The 22,341-nt window shown below is 40.2% G+C and overlaps 1 protein-coding gene across 3 annotated transcripts in view; it reads right to left on the reverse strand.

The window, feature by feature from the left end:
• The window catches only part of DAPK1 (death associated protein kinase 1), a 157,991-nt gene that overhangs the window by 41,502 nt on the left and 94,148 nt on the right, over nucleotides 1-22,341 (reverse strand). For all 3 annotated transcript variants that reach the window (XM_063454973.1, XM_063454974.1, XM_063454972.1), the window contains exons 8-17: nucleotides 21,225-21,377; nucleotides 20,773-20,818; nucleotides 18,702-18,791; nucleotides 17,816-17,908; nucleotides 9,411-9,530; nucleotides 7,493-7,591; nucleotides 6,667-6,765; nucleotides 5,936-6,034; nucleotides 4,657-4,854; nucleotides 2,863-3,060 (exon numbers count right to left, since the gene is read on the reverse strand). In XM_063454973.1, the coding sequence (XP_063311043.1) occupies nucleotides 2,863-3,060; nucleotides 4,657-4,854; nucleotides 5,936-6,034; nucleotides 6,667-6,765; nucleotides 7,493-7,591; nucleotides 9,411-9,530; nucleotides 17,816-17,908; nucleotides 18,702-18,791; nucleotides 20,773-20,818; nucleotides 21,225-21,377 (1,195 nt within the window). The remainder of the gene's footprint in view (nucleotides 1-2,862; nucleotides 3,061-4,656; nucleotides 4,855-5,935; nucleotides 6,035-6,666; nucleotides 6,766-7,492; nucleotides 7,592-9,410; nucleotides 9,531-17,815; nucleotides 17,909-18,701; nucleotides 18,792-20,772; nucleotides 20,819-21,224; nucleotides 21,378-22,341) is intronic.

The raw sequence follows: 22,341 nt of genomic DNA on the forward strand, positions 1-22,341 counted from the left end.
TTGCTATAGGAAGGCATTGGGAGGCTATTGCACATATGAAGCAAAATGCTGTGTTGCGCCAATCAGCATCTCCTCATAGAGATTAATTGAATAAACGCATCTCTTTTGGGAACGTTCAGCATCTCCACTCAGAGCGTGATGACGCTGAACCCCAGTGCTGCACAATACTTAACTAGGAAGCACCTCTAGTAGCCGTATGAGTGACTGTCCCTAGAGGTGTTACTAGGCAGCAAAGTAAACTGTTTTTTTTTTCCGAAAAAGCAGCGTTTACAGTAAAAACCCTGCAGGGACAGGCTGTAGACACCAGAACCACTACAATAAGCTGTACTGGTTCTGGTGGCTACAGTGTACATTTAAGGTCAAAATAGTAAAATTGGAAAAATTCTTTAAGTCAGCTACTCTGACCTTGAAATTTTAAATACTCTTTGGATTTACATTAGTAAATAACCCTGTAAATGGTGGTATTTGGTTTCCTACAGCCCAGCCCCCACTGGAAATTACACTCTTCCTTAGCCATAACAGCAATGGGCAGCTGTGATAGGCTGAGAGTGGTCAGCTGACACTTTCAGCAAAACTGACAGGAACAATACCATTAGGAATACAAAACTGCATTTCTAACACTATAGTGTCCCTCTGACTCTGCAGTGTCCCCTCCCCAATCATGAATGGTTAAAAACCCTTTCATTCAATTACTCGATACAAGTGCTGAGGTCTTTGGGTGCTGGATCTGGATCCCCTTACCGCAAAGTAAGTGATGGGGGGACGACCTTGGGCATTAGGGCTTCCCATAGGAAAGCACTGAATTAATGAGATGAAGTGGTCTGGGTGCCTATTGTGTCCCTTGAAGCTCAATGCTGCTTGGCTTTCTTCCTCATTAGTCCGAGCAACACTACAGGGACTGGCTTCTGCAGAGTCTTGTTTAGGATTAAACTATGGAAAAACTCCTAGAATGTCAGTTTAAATAATAAAGAATAGTGAATAATTTGTAACGCAACTTTTTTTGAGCTTCCATGGATACTAGTTCGGGCAAAGGACTGAGTGAAATATAGAAACCCATTTACCAGCATAATACAATTTAGTCTTTAATAATTCAGAGCAGAAAATCATAATTATGTAGAATGAAATGAGACACTTTTTGTTCCATGTTTCCTGTATAATTTCTAAATCTTTAAGTGCAGTCTGAGCACACATGATAGAGATGGCATGCAGGGCACACACTATACATTACACATTCTAAACTTTCACAAAAGGGGGACAGATTGGTCTAAAGGGGGGAAGCTGGTTCAGACCAGTAATGACACTTGGAAGTATGCGTTGTAGATGCCTATGCTTCAGGTAAGAAATCATTTAACACTTTACAGGTAGATATTAATAAATATATTACATAGACAGATATTGGGTAACAAGAGTACTTTTCTAAAGCTTTAGAGCATCTTCCTTAATAATCCCAGTGAAGGGTGAGATATGGTTGTGTTTATGACCAATGATTATATACAAGTATCTCAATTTGAACCTGCATAAGTGATTAATATTGGTTATTAAAACACAAACAGTCTGATTATTAATTTTACTGGGTATTAAAAAGTGAGGTGGAAATTGCTAATCTCAATCAAAAGAGGAAAATGGAAACTAAGAGGGAGTGACAGAATTTGCCTAATTCAGCTACTTTGGGCTAAACTTTGCTGTTCCTTTCCCGATGCTACACATTTCCTGGTTTTGTGAAAACCCCCACATGCGAACAATCTGATTGTTCCATTTAAACAATAGACTTGCTGAAACATAGAGACATGGGAACATGACATTTTGCATAAGAATGAAATGACACACATTAAATGTGCACACAATGAGTAACACATGTAATAATTAGCATGGAGAGAATGCCTGTACATTTTTTTTTTTTTTTTTTTTTTTTAAGCCTGGATTCCAAATTTTGAAGAAGCTATGGACATTGCGAAAAGAAGAGCATTTAGGTGCACGTAGTCTTTCTATGGTAAATGCAAAAGTTGTCTAAATGCTCAAAATATTAACCTCCCAAGGAAATCAGTGATGTGGGTCAGGAGTGTAGAAAGTAGCAAGGGGAGTCTTGCCTGGCACTGGATTCCAGGTAAGTTTAAAGCTTATTTTGCAGCTTTATAAGGGAAGGGGGAACATAATTACTAGAGCCTAACAGGGCATTCTAAATAAACAAATTAAAAAAATGTTTATTACGAAGTGTTGGATTAACTCTTTACTGCTACTGTGGAGATATCTCTCAGGGTAAAACGGGCTCTACTCTGGCAGAAAGTACTGCTTGATGAGAGCCATACGTTTCCATGGTGATTGTTCTTTAGTTAAATCCAGAATAACTTCTATTTTTCATTTGACAATACGTTCAGTGTCTGGGCCATTTTTATAGGTCAGCATGCAGGACATGTATACTAGAGAATAGATAGAGATTTTAGAATGTCCTGGTAACTGATGGATGTCCAGAATGTAAATAAATAATGTCATCATTTTGTCTTGAATGGTATACTTGAGCTGGTGGCATAAATGAACTACTTCTATCAAAAGTCTCTACGACAGCAGCTTGCACCACAACTGTAGAAGTCGAGAAAGTCTGTGAAGTGATGATTTCTGCACAATCTAGCATACAACATTATGTTAGACTTCCAAAGTTTGTGAACTGGTCTTTAAAATGAACAATACTTTTTCTGTCCAAAACATTTTCCCTCTACCATATTATAAATAAATGTTTTAACAACAAAATAATTAAATTTTAAATCAATGCATTTGTATTTGCAGCGGGGGGAGACTTTTTGGGGGGACTTGGATGTAATTTACAATTTATGCATATTGTTACAGATAATGCTAGCTGCAGCTCACCTTGTTAGGGATATCCAAATTACAGTTAGCTTCACAGAGCGCCATAACAATAGGAATATTCCCATCTTTGCAGGCAACATGCAAGGGCGTGTTACCATGACGATCCTGGAAGTCTACAATGCACCCCTGAGTGATGAGGGTTTTAACTACTTCCATCTGACATCTTCTCACTGCAAGGTGCAGGGCTATGTGCCCATCCTGAAAGAACAGCACATAGAATCTCATCAGCGACATTTGGAATTCAATTTAAACACCCACGTTCTGAGCTCCGTATACAGGTGTCTGCTCAAATCCCAATACACCGAGGTAATTTGATGTACAGGCTGATTTCAATCTCTGCATCTGGCACGGCAGGAAGTGTTTTTGGGTTATAAAAAACTAAAAATATGCTTGTACACTGTTGTATCAAAACTCTCTGGCCTATGAGAACAGTAGATAGAAGTTTGTTTTATAGTTATACAAACCTATTAACAGTTCTCATTAATGCAGAATGCTTTTTTTTCTTTAGAATATTCTAGTTAAAATAAGTTACCAAATATCAGGTGTGCTTACTTAGATGATTAATGGTCTAGGCTGTTTTGGGTCTTGGCCCAGCATTAAGAACCATTGGTGGAGGCATAATATATATATGCTGATAGACACAATGTGTGTTAATTCTACAAGTGAAAGCATGGTACTGCGCATCACATGTAGGCCCAAAAAAATAGAAGTGTCCTCTGGGGTAAATTATATAAATGATCTTAAGAATGTCTGCTTAACTTAGAAGCTTTCAAGATTATTTTATTTTTCAATGTACAACAAAGCTTTTTGGGGGTTCTTAATTTAGCTTATCCAGAGCGGCCTAATTGGTCAGAGTGACATACACAGCTTCATAAGAAAACACAAGCATAAAAACAGAACAAACAGAACTTACAACAAACGGTTAATTACAATCCCAGTCACAGCACAGGCTGAAATATATATTTAATACACAATCCTCTGTCCCCATGTTCTTTCATGAGCCCATTAATGTTATTTAAAAAAATAAACAATGCCACAATTAAACGATTGTACTTATACAAAATGCTAAATGTAGCTCATAAAATCATTCACGCATGAAATAAATATATTGTTTACTCACTAGAGTAGATTTTCAAACAAGCAATTAAAGGTTTATCGTTATTCTGCTGACTGTAAAATGCAGCGATTGCGCTGCAGACTATCATTTTAATATACTTCTTATATTTGCTTGAAATCTTACACACAGGGTTTAATGCACTGAATGAGTAATTTCTGCATTTTAAATTATTGATGGCCATTCCTACTGTACTGCTCATAATACCTGAATAACATTTTATGCATTAAGAACAGTGAGTGTGTACAGTCAGCTCTTGTGAATTCTCAGACAGAACCGTGCACATGACTGACTTCACATTAATGCCCCTGGCACTGATTTATAAAATGCTAATGCCAGACAAAAATAAGTGCCAGGACCTGCATTTTCATCCAATTTCAAGCCGTGCAGAAAGCTAAAAAGCAAGTCAGCGCCGCTCATTATTTACCCAGCTGCACAGGGTTCGTTGGCAATTTCTGCTAAACTGAGTGGGTACATGTCAAGACTGGCACTGCTTTTCTATACTGCTGAGAGTCCTTGCTAATGCTTTTATGTTTTGCTACCAGGGTTAACAGTGAGGGATTGGAGATTACTGGCTACAGGAGAGGTGTCTGTGGAGATGTAATTCACTGAGAATGACTGTCCCTCAAGTGCCTGTGTATGTAATTTCTAACAATGTGAATCATTCAGCCTTCATTCACCTTGTCTGTTGCATTAAGGTCAGCTCCGTGTTCAGCCAAGCATTCCACAATATCGTGGTATCCTCTCGCCGATGCAGTCAGAATGGGCGTCTCCCCTTCTCTGTTGCGAATGTTAACACTGCAGCCAGCTTGGCACAGAGCTTTTGCAACAGGGTAGTAACCGTGCCAGGCAGCACAGTGAAGAGGAGTTTCTTCTTCCTAGAAAGTATAAATACAGAATTATCACAACGTAGCACAGTACCTAAGTACATGTATTCAACGTGCATTGCGCTTGCTAACAAATTCAGGCCAAACAGCATTAAAGTAAAAATGGAGGAGTTAGAACATTTTTATAACTTGGCTATTATGGTTTACAACCTATTACAACCAATGTATATTATGGTGGAAGATAATTGAAATTGAAAAGGCAAAACCGGCATCCCTCAAATAAAGCACAAAGCGAGAAAGATGGATCCAAAGAGAGATAGATATATAGTTGAACAGACAAACAAGACGTAAAGCACACAGGTAAACATTTAAATATTCTAACAAATATTTCTAACAGTAAAAAATGTGAGAAAGACTTAGACAATATGGTAAAAAAGAGACAAATAGCAAATATTATGAATTTATACATAAGACTATACAGAGAATCTTACCAACAATGTTAAACAAGCATATAGCGTATAAAAAGAAAGCCTGCCTAACACAATATGCCTCCATGGAATCTGTGGAGATAAAGTTGGCGTGGCACCGTTTAGAATGGAAAATGTGAACCTCCCACACAGACACCTGCTCGTGGCCTTGTATTCTGGCTCCAAGTTACACGCGATATAACACACTGTGCTACCAGTCAGGCTCTGTGTAAGCAGGACTGCTATTCTGCATGTGTAAGCAGGACTGCTATTCTGCAAAGCCTTGGATGTTTGAAGTAAGACAATTAGTGACAGCGGTATACATATACTTAAAAAAAAAAAAAAAAGGCAGGTGTGGGAGGGTAAGTCTTCAAATCTATTATTCTAATTAACTCATTCTCTGTCAGGGGGCATGTAAAACATTACTTTGCTCTGCAAAATAAAGGCATTCATATTGTGATTATAAAGCACTGCAGTGTTTCTTTGCTGTACTTGAAATCATACATTAGCAATAATTTGTATTCATTTCACAGGTCAATAATTACTTTCACTCCGGTCCTGATGGTTTGCAATTATAGGAGTAGCATGATCAACAGAATTTGGGAGCTATACTTGGATGAGTAAGCATTACTGGGAAGTTTAAAAAGACAGGTTGGCAGGCTTACCTTATCCTGAATATCTGGAAGTGATCCGATACTGCATAGATACTGTATGACATCAACGTGGCCATAACGGGCTGCAACGTGAAGAGCAGTCTCTCCAGACTACAAAGAAAAACAGTGATGGTGAGTTCGAAAACAGCAATATTAGATGTGGGGATGATGTTGGGGGAAGTCTTGCCGGTGCATGCTAACAAATCCATATCCTGACTTGTAGGTTTGTGACAACTTGACACGGGCTGCCAAAAATAAAAGCAACTAAATCTTTTTAAAACCATACTTCCTGATTCTATCCTTCTATTACGGAGCGTTTCCAAGTAAGTGTGCAGATATTATGACAAAGATATTATTATCCAACACGGGAAATATGCAAGCCAGTAAAAGTCATAACCCAAGGCAGCATTCAGTATCTAATGAGAAACGCCATTGATATTTCTGATTCTAACCATGCAATCAATTTAATGGTGATAACGATCTTTTGACGAAACCAAAAAGGTGTTTCAGTATTTTATTGGCTGTAGATAATAAGCATGTCCAGAGGACAATTGTTATGTGATACAGATTATAATTTCTATGTTTCTTGCACAGAGTGGATGGTTTAGTTTATCTGTATCTTACTTGCAGTATGAGAAGTGCCATTAACAGTGGAATGCACAAAGTGCACCTTTTATACCAGAGCAGTTAGCTTCCAGATCCAAATCAAACGTAGCACAAACGTACTATAGGCCCAAGCGTACCTTATCCTTAATATCTAAAGGGCACTTGTTCTGATGAAGAAATTTCAATGTCTCAACATGACCATGACGGGACGCCCAGTACATTGCGTTGGAACCAGCCTAAAAGAACACAGTATAATAATCAGAGATACAAGTGAACATTAAAAAGATCAATTTGAAAAACATACTGTACAAAAAAGGAATTTCATTTACTTCTTAGCAGAATAAAAAGTACATCTTAGACATTATAACAACTTCCAGTTGGAAACAGTAGTCATGGTGGCAGGACTCCATCCTTGCAGTACTTCCTTTGAGAAAGGATTCAATCAGAGTAATCAGTGCTAAAAACTGGGAGCTACACCTCCCAGCTTTCAAAATACACTGTGTGCTAATGTGCAGGGACTTGCACACACCGCTCCATGAAAACTAGCTGCTTCAATGTACAGAATGCCAAATCTATCTGAGCATACACACCACCAATCATATATCTAGGTGCAGACTTTAGCCTTGCAAATGCTCACAACTAGAGAGAACGCTTGCATGTCCTGCTACGTCAGTACTGCTTTCCAACTCATTAGTAAGAGTTGCTACACAAGCAAGGTGGTGTAATACCCTTGCTCTCTGAACAACAGGCCGCTTTTAAGGCCCTATTCTGTCACTTTTATCATTTTGTCAAACAAAAGCCTGCAGAGAGAGTACGGCACCACAACCACTTCAAGAAGTTGATTTGGGTATGATGCTTTAAAACCAGCCATTGCCCTTCCCCCTTCTTCAGTAAACACATGAGAAATGAAACCTTGTGGCTATTGAAATTAGCTAAAATAAGGACTATTCCATTTATACAAACCTTATCCTGTATTTCAATAAGTGCTCCACGTTTTGTTAGCAATTCTAGCATTTGGATGTTTCCGCAGCCTGCAGCAATTAATAACGGAGGAGTGCCATGCTGCAAAACAGAAGCAAGAAGTATAAAAATGCTGAGAAACCATATACCGTTTGAATACTACTTGGATTCTAGTGCAGTACAATCCTATCAGTAATAGGAAATTCACATGAGAAAAAAAAAAAAAGTTTCGTTTAAAAAAAAAAAATAAGTCACTACTACACAAAGAAATCTTACTGTGGACCAAGTTTGTGTAATTTAAAAAATATGTGCAGCGTGTAGTTTAAAAGAAATGTCCATCAGGCTGTACATACCTTTATACTGATGCAGGCAAGGACTTTATGTACTAGAGAGTTAACTGAGTTATTAACAAGGGAATTGCAAATGTAGGGCTCCCACAGTCCCTACGTTAAAGGGGGTCCACATGAAACGTGGAATATGATGGCAGGTTTATTTTTCTCGTAATCCCCTCCCCCCCCCCCTCCCCCCCTCCCCCCCTCCCCGCAAAAAAAAAAAAAAAAAAGGAGTGGCATCACCGAAACCGGTGAATGAATATGGGGGATGGGGGATAAAGCACTGTTATAAGGAGACTAGGGAGTGATGCTAACAATATTTAATTTGCAAGGAAAGCATTTCAGAACCCTTTGAGCATAAGTGTTTGATTTCTCTTCCTTTAACGGAAATATAAATCCATCAGCTCAACAGGAGGGTCTGGAGATACAGCAAATATAAGGTACTTCATAAAAAAGGTAATTGGAAAGAATGGCAAAACTATAACCTATAAGCATAATGCCCATAGCGGGGAAGGTAATAGAAATGCTGTTGAAGAAAAGAATCGTTTCATACTTAAAATCAAATAACTCGCAAGGTCTCGCACAGCATGCATTTACTGAACTCAAACAAAGATAATATAGTTATTTTACTGAATAACTGAAGTGCCAGGATAACTTTGAGTCATATAACAGAACTGAGCAGTGTTCTACACAGCTCTACATGGTGAGCTAATCTATAAGTTGCGTGCAGTAGATCTCAGTTGCAAGCTGAATGATTGCTTTAATCAATGGTGTACAATCAAGGACAGCAAGGCTACAAGAGAACCAAGTCGTAATGTGTGTTATATGGTTCATAGCTACCTAGCATAAGAAACCAGGGCATTGAATGGATGGGACTGATACACAAAAAATGTTCTTGATTTGTAAATCCTGCATTGCTAAAATGTGTTGGTTAACCCAAAAGGTGGCCACTGAAAAATACATTTATCAATGTATCATCGGAAAAGTACATTATTTTGCAGGATACGTTCAGCCTGTTCTCACAACTGCAACTTGAAAGGTTGCAGATTGTAATTTTACTAAACAATATAAATGAAATAAATATTACAACCAAGTAAGTAATATCTAGTTACGTGTTCTGGATTAAAATTATTACTCTACACAGCGGTTTATTTATAAACTAAAAGTTAAAGGCTTTACAAAAAAACTAGACCAAGGTTTTCAGTAACTTTCCACAATAGATGCCTATGATGTTTTTACAAACAGGGCTGTCAGTTTGAGGTGCATTTAATATCGGTTGATTGGTTGCATCAAGACAACCGCCAAAGGAAAACATGCAAAACTAATAATTATTAAAAACATATATTAAAATGGCATATCAATCTATGAAATGCAGGAATCCAGAATAGTAAAGTGCAGACATAAATTAGTCTTCTGAACTCATGAGAACATGGTATTCCACAGGGTAAGATTTCACCTCCAGGAGAAAGTACTTTAGAGGTACTACTTTTATCAAGACTGGTATATATGTAACAGATTCTGCATTTTGTAATTTTTACTGAAATAATATTGCATTAGTAAAATATACACTTTATAGTACAGCAATTTACCTTGTTTGGCTGGTTAATATCATAGTTTGTCATAGAGCCAAGGAGATGTTGCAAGCCAGGAACATTATCATCATTTATGGCATGAATTATGGCCTTCATTACGAATGAGTCTTCTTCATCCTACAACGCAAACCAAAATTATCACAACTCAATAAGCAATAAAATGCAGGCAATGTACAAAAATATTAACACATGGGTTCATTTAGATGCAAGATACAGTTCAGTGTGATTTGGAGAATGTCAGAATATCTGACAGAATGGAGGAACATAATCAGATAAGATGTTGTTGAGTAACAAAACTTTAGGGGAGATTTATCATGGCAAGAATGGGTGCTACTCTGGGGTGATGTGCTACATAAAGAACAATTACCAAGGAAACCAACAGCACTTCTCTCTACATTTAGCACTTTGTACATCTAATGGCACCTGCTTTGCCTTGATAAATCTCCCCATATGACATAACACAATGTTAGGACGGGGGCGGGGCCTGACCGTCATGGTGGAAGGACGCATCCAGACTGAGCTCCTCCACTATTCTACCAAACTAAGCACTTTGTGCCCCCATCAAGCTCATTTTGGGACTAGTTATGAGGAATTCTATTTACCGTATCTACCCGCTACGCTGAGCAGCAGTCAGCAACTCTCCAGGAGCTACGTTACTCCACCATGACATATGCAGCCTAGTGCGCACCAGGCAGGGTAGACGGCCGATCCCACGGCCTGGAGATGGTGGGAGTGATCCCTTTCCAACCCAGGGAAGCAACCCCGACCTAGCTGGAATAAAGAGTGAAGCGATCAAGCCTGCTGAAACGCACAGGACAATTCCAGAATGGTGAAGATCGCATGTTCCCCCACTCCCAGCAGGCTGTGAAAACAACTAAACCAAAAACATGCATGTGGTATAGAATTGTCCAATGAGTGAAATTTCCTCACAATATATTTGGTGTAAGATCATGTTGGCCTCCTCCTGGATGGCTGCCTGAAAGGATATAAACAAACAAGTGTCTATTTGACCACTGTGGCCTATATGTGGCCTATATCTATATATATATATATATATATATATATATATATATATATATATATATATATATATATATATATATATGTCTATATATATATATATATCTATATATATATATATATATATATATATATATATCTATATATCTATATCTATCTATCTATATCTATCTATATCTATCTATATCTATCTATATCTATCTATATCTATCTATATCTATCTATATCTATCTATATCTATCTATATCTATCTATATCTATCTATATCTATCTATATCTATCTATATCTATCTATATCTATCTATATCTATCTATATCTATCTATATCTATCTATATCTATCTATATCTATCTATATCTATCTACATACATACACACACACACACAGAGTGGTCAAATAGAAACGTGTTTGTTTATATCCTTACAGGCAGCCATCCAGACAGTCCAGCACCTAGTAGACGGATGCAAGATGTTAGCAGGAACAGCATACACGGAGAGACACAACCAAGTTGCGTACAGAAACATCTGCACAGAATATGGATTGGACCTGCCTAAGTCCAGATGGGAGATACCACAAAGGGTAGTTGAGAATGACAGGATTAAGATCCTGTGGGACTTCAAGATGCAGACAGACCAGCAAGTGCTGGCCAACCAACCAGACATTGTGGTGGTAGACAAGGAACGAAAGACTGCAGTCGTGGTGGATGTGGCAATACCCAGGGACTATAACATCAGGAAGAACAAACATGAGGAGGTGGACAAATACCACGGAGTGAAAGAAGAACTAGAAAGGATGTGGAAAGTGAAGGCAGTAGTAGTCTCAGTTGTGATAAGAACACTCTAGGCTGTTACTCCCAAGTTGGGGGAGTAGCTTCAACAGATTCCAGGTGGTACAACTGAGATTGCTGTCCAGAAGAGTGCAGTTCTAAGAACAGCTAAGATACTGTGCAGAACCCTCAAACCCCCAGGCCTCTAGTAGAGGACCCGAGAATGAGGAATAAACATACCACCTAGGAGGGGTGAGAGAAATCTTTTTTTACATTTTTTTTATATATAAAATCTGAAGCTCTATGAGGCACGAAGCTATAAAGACATCCTATATTTACCCTTGCTTCTTAAACCAGACACTGAAAATAAAAAAAATATGCCTCTCTAATCAACCCAAACATGTCACAGCATCTTCAGGTCAGAAAGCCAGAAAAACAAAGCAAAATAATCTAAGAAGCACGCTGCCACACTGATAAGATGATGACTAGCAGAGCAGTCATTCCTCTAGCATCCAGAGCAGGCATTGTCTAGGAGTGGCAGTATGTCACATTTTATAATACTGAAAAGAAAATCAAATACAGAAACAAGCAGGGTTTGGCTCTGTACACAGAGTTTATGGATATTTGTTTCTAGAGAAGGCAGGCACTATGCGTCTGCAAACAATACTCCAGTATCTTACATCCCTTACATTTTAATTTTGTATTGAAAACGTACAGCACCATTAGAGTTTCTTTATTTACGGTAACAATATCAAAACCAGACTTTGCGAAAAATTAAGTTATTTCAATTTCAAAGAAACTTCATTAATAATTACAGCTTTTAGTTCCCTTTGGTTTTCTGCACTACAATCACGCTCTGATAATTCCCATCATCCTCTGATAGAACATCTGCAACAAGAACATCTGTGTTTGGAAACCTATTGCCAACTTGGGACAGCAGAGGTAAACCTTTTACATATATGTTGCACTATGTTTACTACTAATTAAACATATGCTGCAGTTATTGGCTCTCTTTTACAGTTACGAACCTTTCGATTACCCAAATCAACACACCACTAAATTCCTTTTACATCAAGTTAAATCGAAACTAGCCAGATGTGTTTATGAGAAAAACATGGTCAAAGGACAAACATAAAACAGAATTGCAAAGAAATGTGTAGGAAAGATCAGGACTGGATTTACCGCAAGACAGTTGCCGATAACAAGTTCTTACCCTGACTGAAAATGTGAATTTATGTTGTTTTCAAATACGATTTTTCTTTTGCTATGTGGTAATTATAATTTGTTTCCCTATTCACAAAGTAAGTGTTGCATTTCCTAACTGTAGAGCATTTTTAAATTTTTTTTTATTTAGAACTCTGTATCTGTGGATGAAAATCTAGCCTGAGGTAAGATTAGGTTAGGTTTTAAAAGAAGATGATGTCCTGGGAATAGTTTTGACACAGTTGTTACTATACATCTATTAGCAATACACACACGAGTAATCCCTTAGTACTGAATACACATTTAATGTAGATCTTGCTATGGGTCATTTTTTTGAGAGATGGGTTCACTAAAAACAATGATATGGATACAGAATGACCCACTGCATCTTGTGATTTGCATATTTTAGTTTAACCCCTTAAGGACCAAACTTCTGGAATAAAAGGGAATCATGACATGTCACACATGTCATGTGTCCTTAAGGGGTTAAGAAAAGTTTATTCGATGTTTAGCTTCTTAAACATCACTAAACCACAGGACGGTTATTCCCCACAACCAGCCAATATTTAAAAGGAATGCCATAAAATAAATGTATGAACCAGTAGATTTTACACAGACAAAACAAGAAGAAAAGACAGTGTTACAGATAAAGGGATGTGGCAGCTCATTGACTGAATGTGCAATGTCTTTATGTGTTGTTTAAACAAGTTCCTGCAATAATCACTCTAAAGGTCAATCACTGTATCTGAGCATTACTGATTCAGAACAGGTGCTTCTTTCATACACAATAGCCTTAAATATCCTTTATCATTTCAGCATAACAATACTGAAGTGCTTGGTCTAAAAGCCACTGTTCATTATGCCATTACGAAGACAGCCCAACCTCTGAATATAGAATTTTTGTTAAAGGGACACTATAGTCACCAAACTACCTACAGCTTAATGTTTACATTACTGCTTAGTAATACTTCCAGTGGCAGTCACTCAGAGAGCCACTAGAGGTGCTTCCTGGGTCAGTGCTGCCAGGGCCAGCCTTAGGCCTTTGGGCGCCCTGTGCAAAAAAATCTTCACAGCGCCCCCCCCCCCCCCCCCCTTCCCGTCCCCCCCACACCCTGTCACACACACACACAGGCAGACAGTGTGGCGAAACAAACCTCGCCACTATGAACTGGAGAAGCCTGGTTGCCCGCCTGCTGCCTTTGGACTTTGGCCCTGGGAGATTGGGTCCTTTAAAAACCGTATTCGGCCCTAACAGAGTGCATGTCACTCATTCTGGCCCTTTAAACACAGTGGGGTCATTCGGTACTTGCCCTGTGTGAGCGGTGATAGCTCATTCATATAATGAAAGACTATGGGAAAGACTTAGCTCCATGGCAATTGAACTGTGTGAATAGAATCTGAGCGCTATTCGGTAGTTTTGTGCGCTCAGATCCCAGCTATCTGGGGATATGTGAAATGTCTGTGTGTTATGTGTAAAATGTGACTATGTATTTTAAAGTGTTTTACTGTCTTTGTGTCCTCATGTGCATAATGGAGTCTGGTCTCTGTCCTGGGAGGTAATTGGATTACTTCTCCATTGTCTCCAGGAGAGAGGGCTCTGTAAAACCGGTCTGAGCCAGATAGCCATGTGCCAGCCAGGGCCCAAAAGATATTTTACTAACTTTTGAACCCCTGGTCTGATTCATGCCATTTTTTAATATGTTGTTCCCCTGAATGGATTGATTGTGAATATGTAATTTTTATGTGAATGTGATGTATGGTTTTAGAGTTATGAAAGTTGGGTAGAAAGTATGTTTTAACTGTATGTGTAATTGAGTTTCCTCTCAGGATGAGGGGAGGGAATATGTGGGATGTAACTGATGTGATTGGTTGTTTTATACCTCCCTGTGGGCGAACCTGTATTTGCAACAACTGTAATAAAAACCAGGCTGGGTGTGCCAGCACCTCAGATTCTGCTTGACCCTCAAAACAAAGTGTCGTCTCGTTATTGGGGGAATTGGATTGTATGCTGACTGCCAGGAGTGTAAGCGGATTGTATGCTTTTCCTGTTCAGCTATTCCAGGGTTCGTGTGTTTCCAGTTCGTGAGTTGGAAGATTCGTACAGTTTGGAGTTCGGGAGATTGGTGCTTGCAGTAGCTGTGGGTCTATGGGAAAGGGGATTATCGCCTAAACGTTTTTTTCCCCTTCTGAGCTAAACGGTCCGTTACAGACAGCCATACACACACACAAACACACGCAGGAAGTCACACACAGACAGCCACACACATACACACACACACAGACATAGAATGTGACGGCAGATAAGAACCATTCGGCCCATCTAGTCTGCCCAGACAGTCACACACAGGCAGACAGCCACACACACAGGCAGACAGCCACACACACAGGCAGACAGCCACACACACAGGCAGACAGCCACACACACAGGCAGACAGCCACACACACAGGCAGACAGCCACACACACACAGGCAGACAGCCACACACACAGGCAGACAGCCACACACACAGGCAGACAGCCACACACACAGGCAGACAGCCACACACACAGGCAGACAGCCACACACACAGGCAGACAGCCACACACACAGGCAGACAGCCACACACACAGGCAGACAGTCAGGCAGACAGCCATACACACAAGCAGACAGTCAGGCAGACAGCCAGACAGTCAGGCAGACAGCCATACACACAGGCAGACAGTCACACACACACACAGGCAGACAGTCACACACACACACACACACACAGGCAGACAGTCACACACACACACACACACACACAGGCAGACAGTCACACACACACACACACAGGCAGACAGTCACACACACACAGGCAGACAGCCACACACACACACACACACACACAGGCAGACAGTCACACACACACAGACAGACAGCCACACACACACACACACACACACACAGGCAGACAGCCACACACACACACACACACACAGGCATACAGTCACACACACACACAAACACATGCAGGAAGTCACACACAGACAGCCACACACACACAGACATAGAATGTGACGGCAGATAAGAACCATTCGGCCCATCTAGTCTGCCCAGACAGTCACACATAGGAAGTCACAGTCACACACACAGGCAGACAGCCACACACACACACACAGGCAGACAGCCACACACACACACACAGGCAGACAGCCACACACACACACAGGCAGACAGCCACACACACACACAGGCAGACAGCCACACACACACACAGGCAGACAGCCACACACACACACAGGCAGACAGCCACACACACACACAGGCAGACAGCCACACACACACACAGGCAGACAGCCACACACACACACAGGCAGACAGCCACACACACACACAGGCAGACAGCCACACACACACACAGGCAGACAGCCACACACACACACAGGCAGACAGCCACACACACACACAGGCAGACAGCCACACACACACACAGGCAGACAGCCACACACACACACAGGCAGACAGCCACACACACACAGGCAGACAGCCACACACACACAGGCAGACAGCCACACACACACACAGGCAGACAGCCACACACACACACAGGCAGACAGCCACACACACACACAGGCAGACAGCCACACACACACAGGCAGACAGCCACACACACACAGGCAGACAGCCACACACACACAGGCAGACAGCCACACACACACAGGCAGACAGCCACACACACAGGCAGACAGCCACACACACAGGCAGACAGCCACACACACAGGCAGACAGTCACACACACAGGCAGACAGCCACACACACAGGCAGACAGTCAGGCAGACAGCCATACACACAGGCAGACAGTCAGGCAGACAGCCATACACACAGGCAGACAGTCAGGCAGACAGCCATACACACAAGCAGACAGTCAGGCAGACAGTCACACACACACACACACAGGCAGACAGCCACACACACAGGCAGACAACCACACACACACACAGGCAGACAGCCACACACACACACAGGCAGACAGCCACACACACAGGCAGACAGCCACACACACAGGCAGACAACCACACACACACACACAGGCAGACAGCCACACACACACAGGCAGACAGCCACACACACACACACACAGGCAGACAGCCACACACACACACATGCAGACAGCCACACACACACACACACACAGGCAGACAGCCACACACACACACACACACAGGCAGACAGCCACACACACACACACACAGGCAGACAGTCACACACACACACACACAAGCACACGCAGGAAGTCACACACAGACAGCCACACACAAAAAAACACACACACAGACATAGAATGTGACGGCAGATAAGAACCAGACAGTCACACACACACACACAGGCAGACAGCCACACACACACACACACAGGCAGACAGCCACACACACACACACACACAGGCAGACAGCCACACACACACACACACAGGCAGACAGCCACACACACACACACACACACAGGCAGACAGCCACACACACACACACACAGGCAGACAGCCACACACACACACACACAGGCAGACAGCCACACACACACACACACAGGCAGACAGTCACACACACACACACACAGGCAGACAGTCACACACACACACACACACACACACACAGGCAGGCAGTCACACACACACACACACACACACACACACACACACACACACAAGCAGACAATCACATCATTACCTATGTTCCTTGTGGAGGCAGACAGGCAGTGCAGCTCCTGGATTCTGGTTGTTGGGGAAAGTGGGGAAAGCGGGGACTCCTTCCTGCTTCCCCTGCAGCAGTTAGACGGCATTTTAGCTCCGCCCCGCCGCACTGTAATTCCCGCCCCCGCCGCAATTTTTTTTTTATCAAGGCCAGCCATGTGTGAGCTGTGCGGCCGCAGGGCGCCCCCTGCTCCATGGCGCCCTGTGCGGCCGCACAGCTCGCACACCCCTAAGGCCGGCCCTGAGTGCTGCACACGCTCTACATGGAGGCATGGAATGTCCCTCATGGAGATGAATTGATTCAATGTACCTCTATGAGGAGATTCCGATTTGCATAGCGCTGCATTTTGTTAAGCATGCACAATAGCTTCCCAATGCTTTCCTATGGGACATAAAATGTGATGATCTCAGCCATGGAGGTGGAGCGGGGGTGGGGCCAGCCATGAGGTAAATCTGCCAAGCACTGGAAAAAAGGGGAGTAAATCACGTTACTTAGCTGACAGGGGGCAGGCTGCCTAAATAGCGCATTTAGACCTACAGTGTCAAGAATACATGTTTGTATTTCTATGGTGTTCCTTAAGTGTAACACTGGAATGAATACAGCTGTTTTTTTCTGATGCAATTTAGTTTATGATTTTTAACCACCCACACTAAATATTTTTTATTAAATAAGAACGACTTATATTGTTTATATTACATATTTACCAGGGTGTCATCACTTCTAGCAATGCTCATGTTGCTCCTGGACAAAAACGATCTGGACAATCTTTGGCACAGTGAGATTAAACGGACAGATTGCTAAAAAGACAAAAACATATAGCTTGTCAGTCACAGTATCCATATTGTAAGCCATACACAAACGAACAGCATTATTCACAAAGATGAAAATTCTAAATTAATTCAGAGAGAATTGCAAATTTAAATGGATACTATAGGCAGCACAACACTTTTAGCTTAATAAAGCAGTTTTGGTGTATAGAACATTCTCTTGTAATCTCACTGCTCAATTCTCTGCCATTTAGGTGTTAAATTTCTCGTATGTACAGAGCCCTAGTCTCACCTCCCTGCATGTAATGTGCACAGCCTTCCTAAATACTTCCTGTAAAGAGTCATCTAATGTCTACACTTCCTTTATCGCACAGTCTGTTTAATTTATAATTTCTTACCTCCTGCTCTGTGTGATCATGCAGAGCAGGTTCCGGTGTTGGGTTTCTCTTTCCTGTTGCTACACATTGATGCCCTGTTTCTGTTATTAGTGGACTTGTCAGAAACAGAAGATAGGTGGGTAAAGGGGTTGGGGGGTGGAGATGGGAATCCAAATCACATTAGAACGGTCAACATGCTTTACTGGCTGAAATGGTCACAAGCTGCACTGCTTCAGCAATTTTACTCATTACCTAATGAACATTGCATTTATACCTTGCATGTAACATTTAGCAAGATAATAAATAACTCTTATATTTTACATACATCTACTTTCAGGATAACATATACCAAGTACAACGTCACTGTTTGATGTTTAACTACAATTTTGTCAGCGATAACAAAACAAAACAAAACAGCCAGTAAATTGTCAAATTTGTAAACTTACTTTCCATTTTCTTCGCGCAGCAAACTTTTTAAATTTTTCCATGTTTACAGCTGAGGCTTTTCTACTGAGTGCCTGTTGTGTATCTTTAGGCTGCAACACATTCCCAAAGAAAATTGAGGCAATAATGGCAATTTTGTTTAAATGGCAAGAAAAATAATAATTAAATAGAAAGAAAAATAATAAATCAAATTTTACACACACACAGTACAATACGAATATATAATCTTTTTGTTGGATTTTCATCTTAACGGGACACTCTAGTCACCGTAACCACCCTATTTCACTGAAATGGTAATGTCTAGAATCCCCTAGTGCCAACTCACTGTTCAGTGTTAAACAATTTCTCAATCAATTTAATACTTGAATGATGTTCCGAGGTGCTGATGGTACTATTATCCACTGTCAGCCTACCGATGCTTAGACGAATGGTGAATCATTAGTCCAAGCCGCAGAGAGCAACAGGGTTCTAAACCATCAATTCAGTGTTAAAGGTACACTATAGGCTTCTAGACCACTTTACCTCATTGAAGTGGTCTGGGTGCACTGTCCCTGTCTTCTTAACCCTGCAACATTGCAGTTTCAGAGAGCATGCAAGCAATGTTTATATTGCAGGGTTAAGATTGCCACTAGTTGCCACTTTAGTGTTCCTTTAAACAATTTAAAAACAATGTTTCACTTAACGGTAGGATGACACCAATGAATCCAGGCACCATAACAACTTAAATTGGATGACGTGGTTATGGTGCCCAGAGTGTACCATTAAGCACAGATTTTGAGCCTTCAAAAAGCATTAGCGTGCACTAGTTTCCTTTGATATAATCAATCAGTATTGGATTGCTCCCAGAAACTGGATTTTTTTTGTATTATGGAACAGAGCCACACATGCACAAAAAAAAATCTGCATATCTCTCTCTCTCTATATATATAATGCATTAACATTTTTAGCATTAACAAATCTCTTTAAAAAGGTAAAAAAAAATAATACATATTACTCATGTTATCTCCTGTCTGCTCTAAGCACCACTGGGTCATCGGGGAGAGGAATCTAGGACATATATTGGAATAGCAGAAAGCTGTAAGGTAAAATGAAGTTCAATTTCCCCCAGGGCACACACTAAGAAATTGAGTGGAATCACACTGCCAGATACTTAAATTAACACCATCAATAAAAATATTTAGCACAAAGCTCATTGCCAAATGCTGGCAATTCACACATGCAATTATGTAGCTTATTTTTCTCTGAGCCCATATACACACACACAGAAATCTTCTGTTATTAATGAGGCTTAATTTGCGAAGCCACATTCTGTAGATTATACGCCTGATTATTTTTATTCTAGTGCTGGTTTACACATCATTTAAAGAACCAGCTGAGGAACTCTGGTCTGCTAGAAGAAACCACATATGCTACGTTATTGCACTGTATCTGCTGTCACAGACATGAAAAGTATATGATCTGCGGCTGATAAACTAGTCCTTCACAGATCACTTGAACTTTATATAACAGATCGTATAAAGACTGAGCAAAGCCTTATTAATAACAGCACTTTACACGGAAGAACACACTGAGATCTTTCATATCTAGCTAATTTTATCAATCTTGGAAGAAAGAAGATCCTGGTTAAGCCTGCCAAGTTTAGAATTTGCACGAAGGGTTTAAAAATGTTTTTTTTTTTTGTATTGCTAGCAATCGTAATGTATGGCTTTTTTGACATGCGATATACTTTTTATTCAGTAGTAAAATTTAGTCCAGAAATGGCTTAAGTACATAAATACACTGTTAATTATAATAAATCAAGATTAGTCCAAAATTATTAACACACTCAGTAGCATATTCAGGGTAAAGCCATTATACTTGTTCTCAACCAGAAGTGTCATGTTTGTAAGGCAAGAAACTTGCGTGAAACTTGTCTGGTTACAAATACGTGTCTGTTAGTCCACCTATTCTACAGCACTACGGAACTTGCTGGCAGCTTTATCAATAATAATTTCTCCATGAATTTCTACATTTTACTATTGTGCAGATTTCAAATAAATAAACAAACAATTAAGGATAATTTTACAACAGTACCTTAATCCATGGGTGATGTAAACTGTCTTTAATCGTCATCCTTTTCCTTTAGAGAAGAATAGAAATGTTAGAACACTTAACACTTGTTATCCAATTAACACTGCGTAAATACTGTCAACAGGTAAATTCTTCTCAAATGCCCATCTATTGTAGCAGAGCAATCCATCCCAACTAAATAACCAACACATACACCTAGAACTCAACAGAAGCATATCAAGGAAAAGTCAACAATGTCAAACACGCAATCCCCATACACAAGAAAGGAATGTCTGCAGCCTAAATACGTAACAACTCAAAATATTGAAGAAATTACTTTAATTTTAAGCTGTATTCAAAATTATTATTAATTGGCAAACCTATGAGGAAATGAAAAATAATGACATGACAGTTTTTTTTTATTTTTATGAAGACAAAAAAATATAAAAAAAATCCACAGAATAAGAACAGCGTACTTTGGGTCCTTGACAAGAAGTCGCCTGATGAAATCTTTGGCCAGGTCACTTGTACTACTGAAGAACTCTTCCTCAAACTCATAGCTCACAGCAGATATATTAGCTAGTGTTTCCTGCTTTGTTTCACCGAGGAACGGAGATGCACCACTCAGTCTAAGAAAGAAAAAAAAAAAATCGAATAGTTACTTTAAGGCTTTTTCAAACATACTAGCAGAGATTAATATATTTTAATTGAGATTGTCTGTAGAAGACAATGGAACAGATCGGTTTATTACATGCTTATAAAATGGCAGGTAGCAGATATTTTTCCCAAAATCGTTTTCTCTACAGTATTTTATTTTTAATGAATGCATTTAAAGGAGAGAAAAAAAAAGAAAGATGTTCTTAGGAGACAATTCTAATGACAATGAGAAAAGGCAAAATTGTCGGGTCTTTATTCTGCTTTCCTCCTTAAAATTAACGGCCCAAGAAGGAGGATGCATAATTAAAACTTAATGGCATTTCCAGAATTAAACCTTACATTAGTACACTGCCAACACACAAAGTGGTACTCATTGAAACACGAGGAACAAAATACACTAATTATCACTGTATTTTTTACACTGTATTTTATTGTTAAAATGTGTAACAGTTGATCAATGGTTATGTCTCATTGACAGGATGTAATACTGCTGGCTGTCACTGAGAGGATGTGATACTGCTGGCTGTTTCAGAAATTATACGCACATTATAACCAGCGTACACCATATAGTTATATAGCAGAAGATGGAGTATGTAGGCAAATGGCACACAAATATCTATACTTCTTTATAATGCCACCTTGTATATTATGTTGGCAGTGTGTACACAATACACCACCATTGAAAGGAGAACAGAGATCACTCTGTAAGTATAAGGAACACCAGACATCAACACCAGTGATGTCCAAGAAAGTCTTTCTTGCTAAATAGATTCAGAATACTCTAAGATCATAAGATTCACATGAAATTGAAAAACTGCCTTATAGAGAGAACTGATGGAATTGTATCCTACAGGTATAACAGCGCTAGATATAGCAACAGCTGTGACCAGAATCCAATCCTGAAAGGTCTGCAAATGTTATGTAGATGCACGTTAT

This window comes from Pelobates fuscus, chromosome 5, assembly GCF_036172605.1.
Source record: "Pelobates fuscus isolate aPelFus1 chromosome 5, aPelFus1.pri, whole genome shotgun sequence".
Classification (NCBI taxonomy): domain Eukaryota; kingdom Metazoa; phylum Chordata; class Amphibia; order Anura; family Pelobatidae; genus Pelobates; species Pelobates fuscus.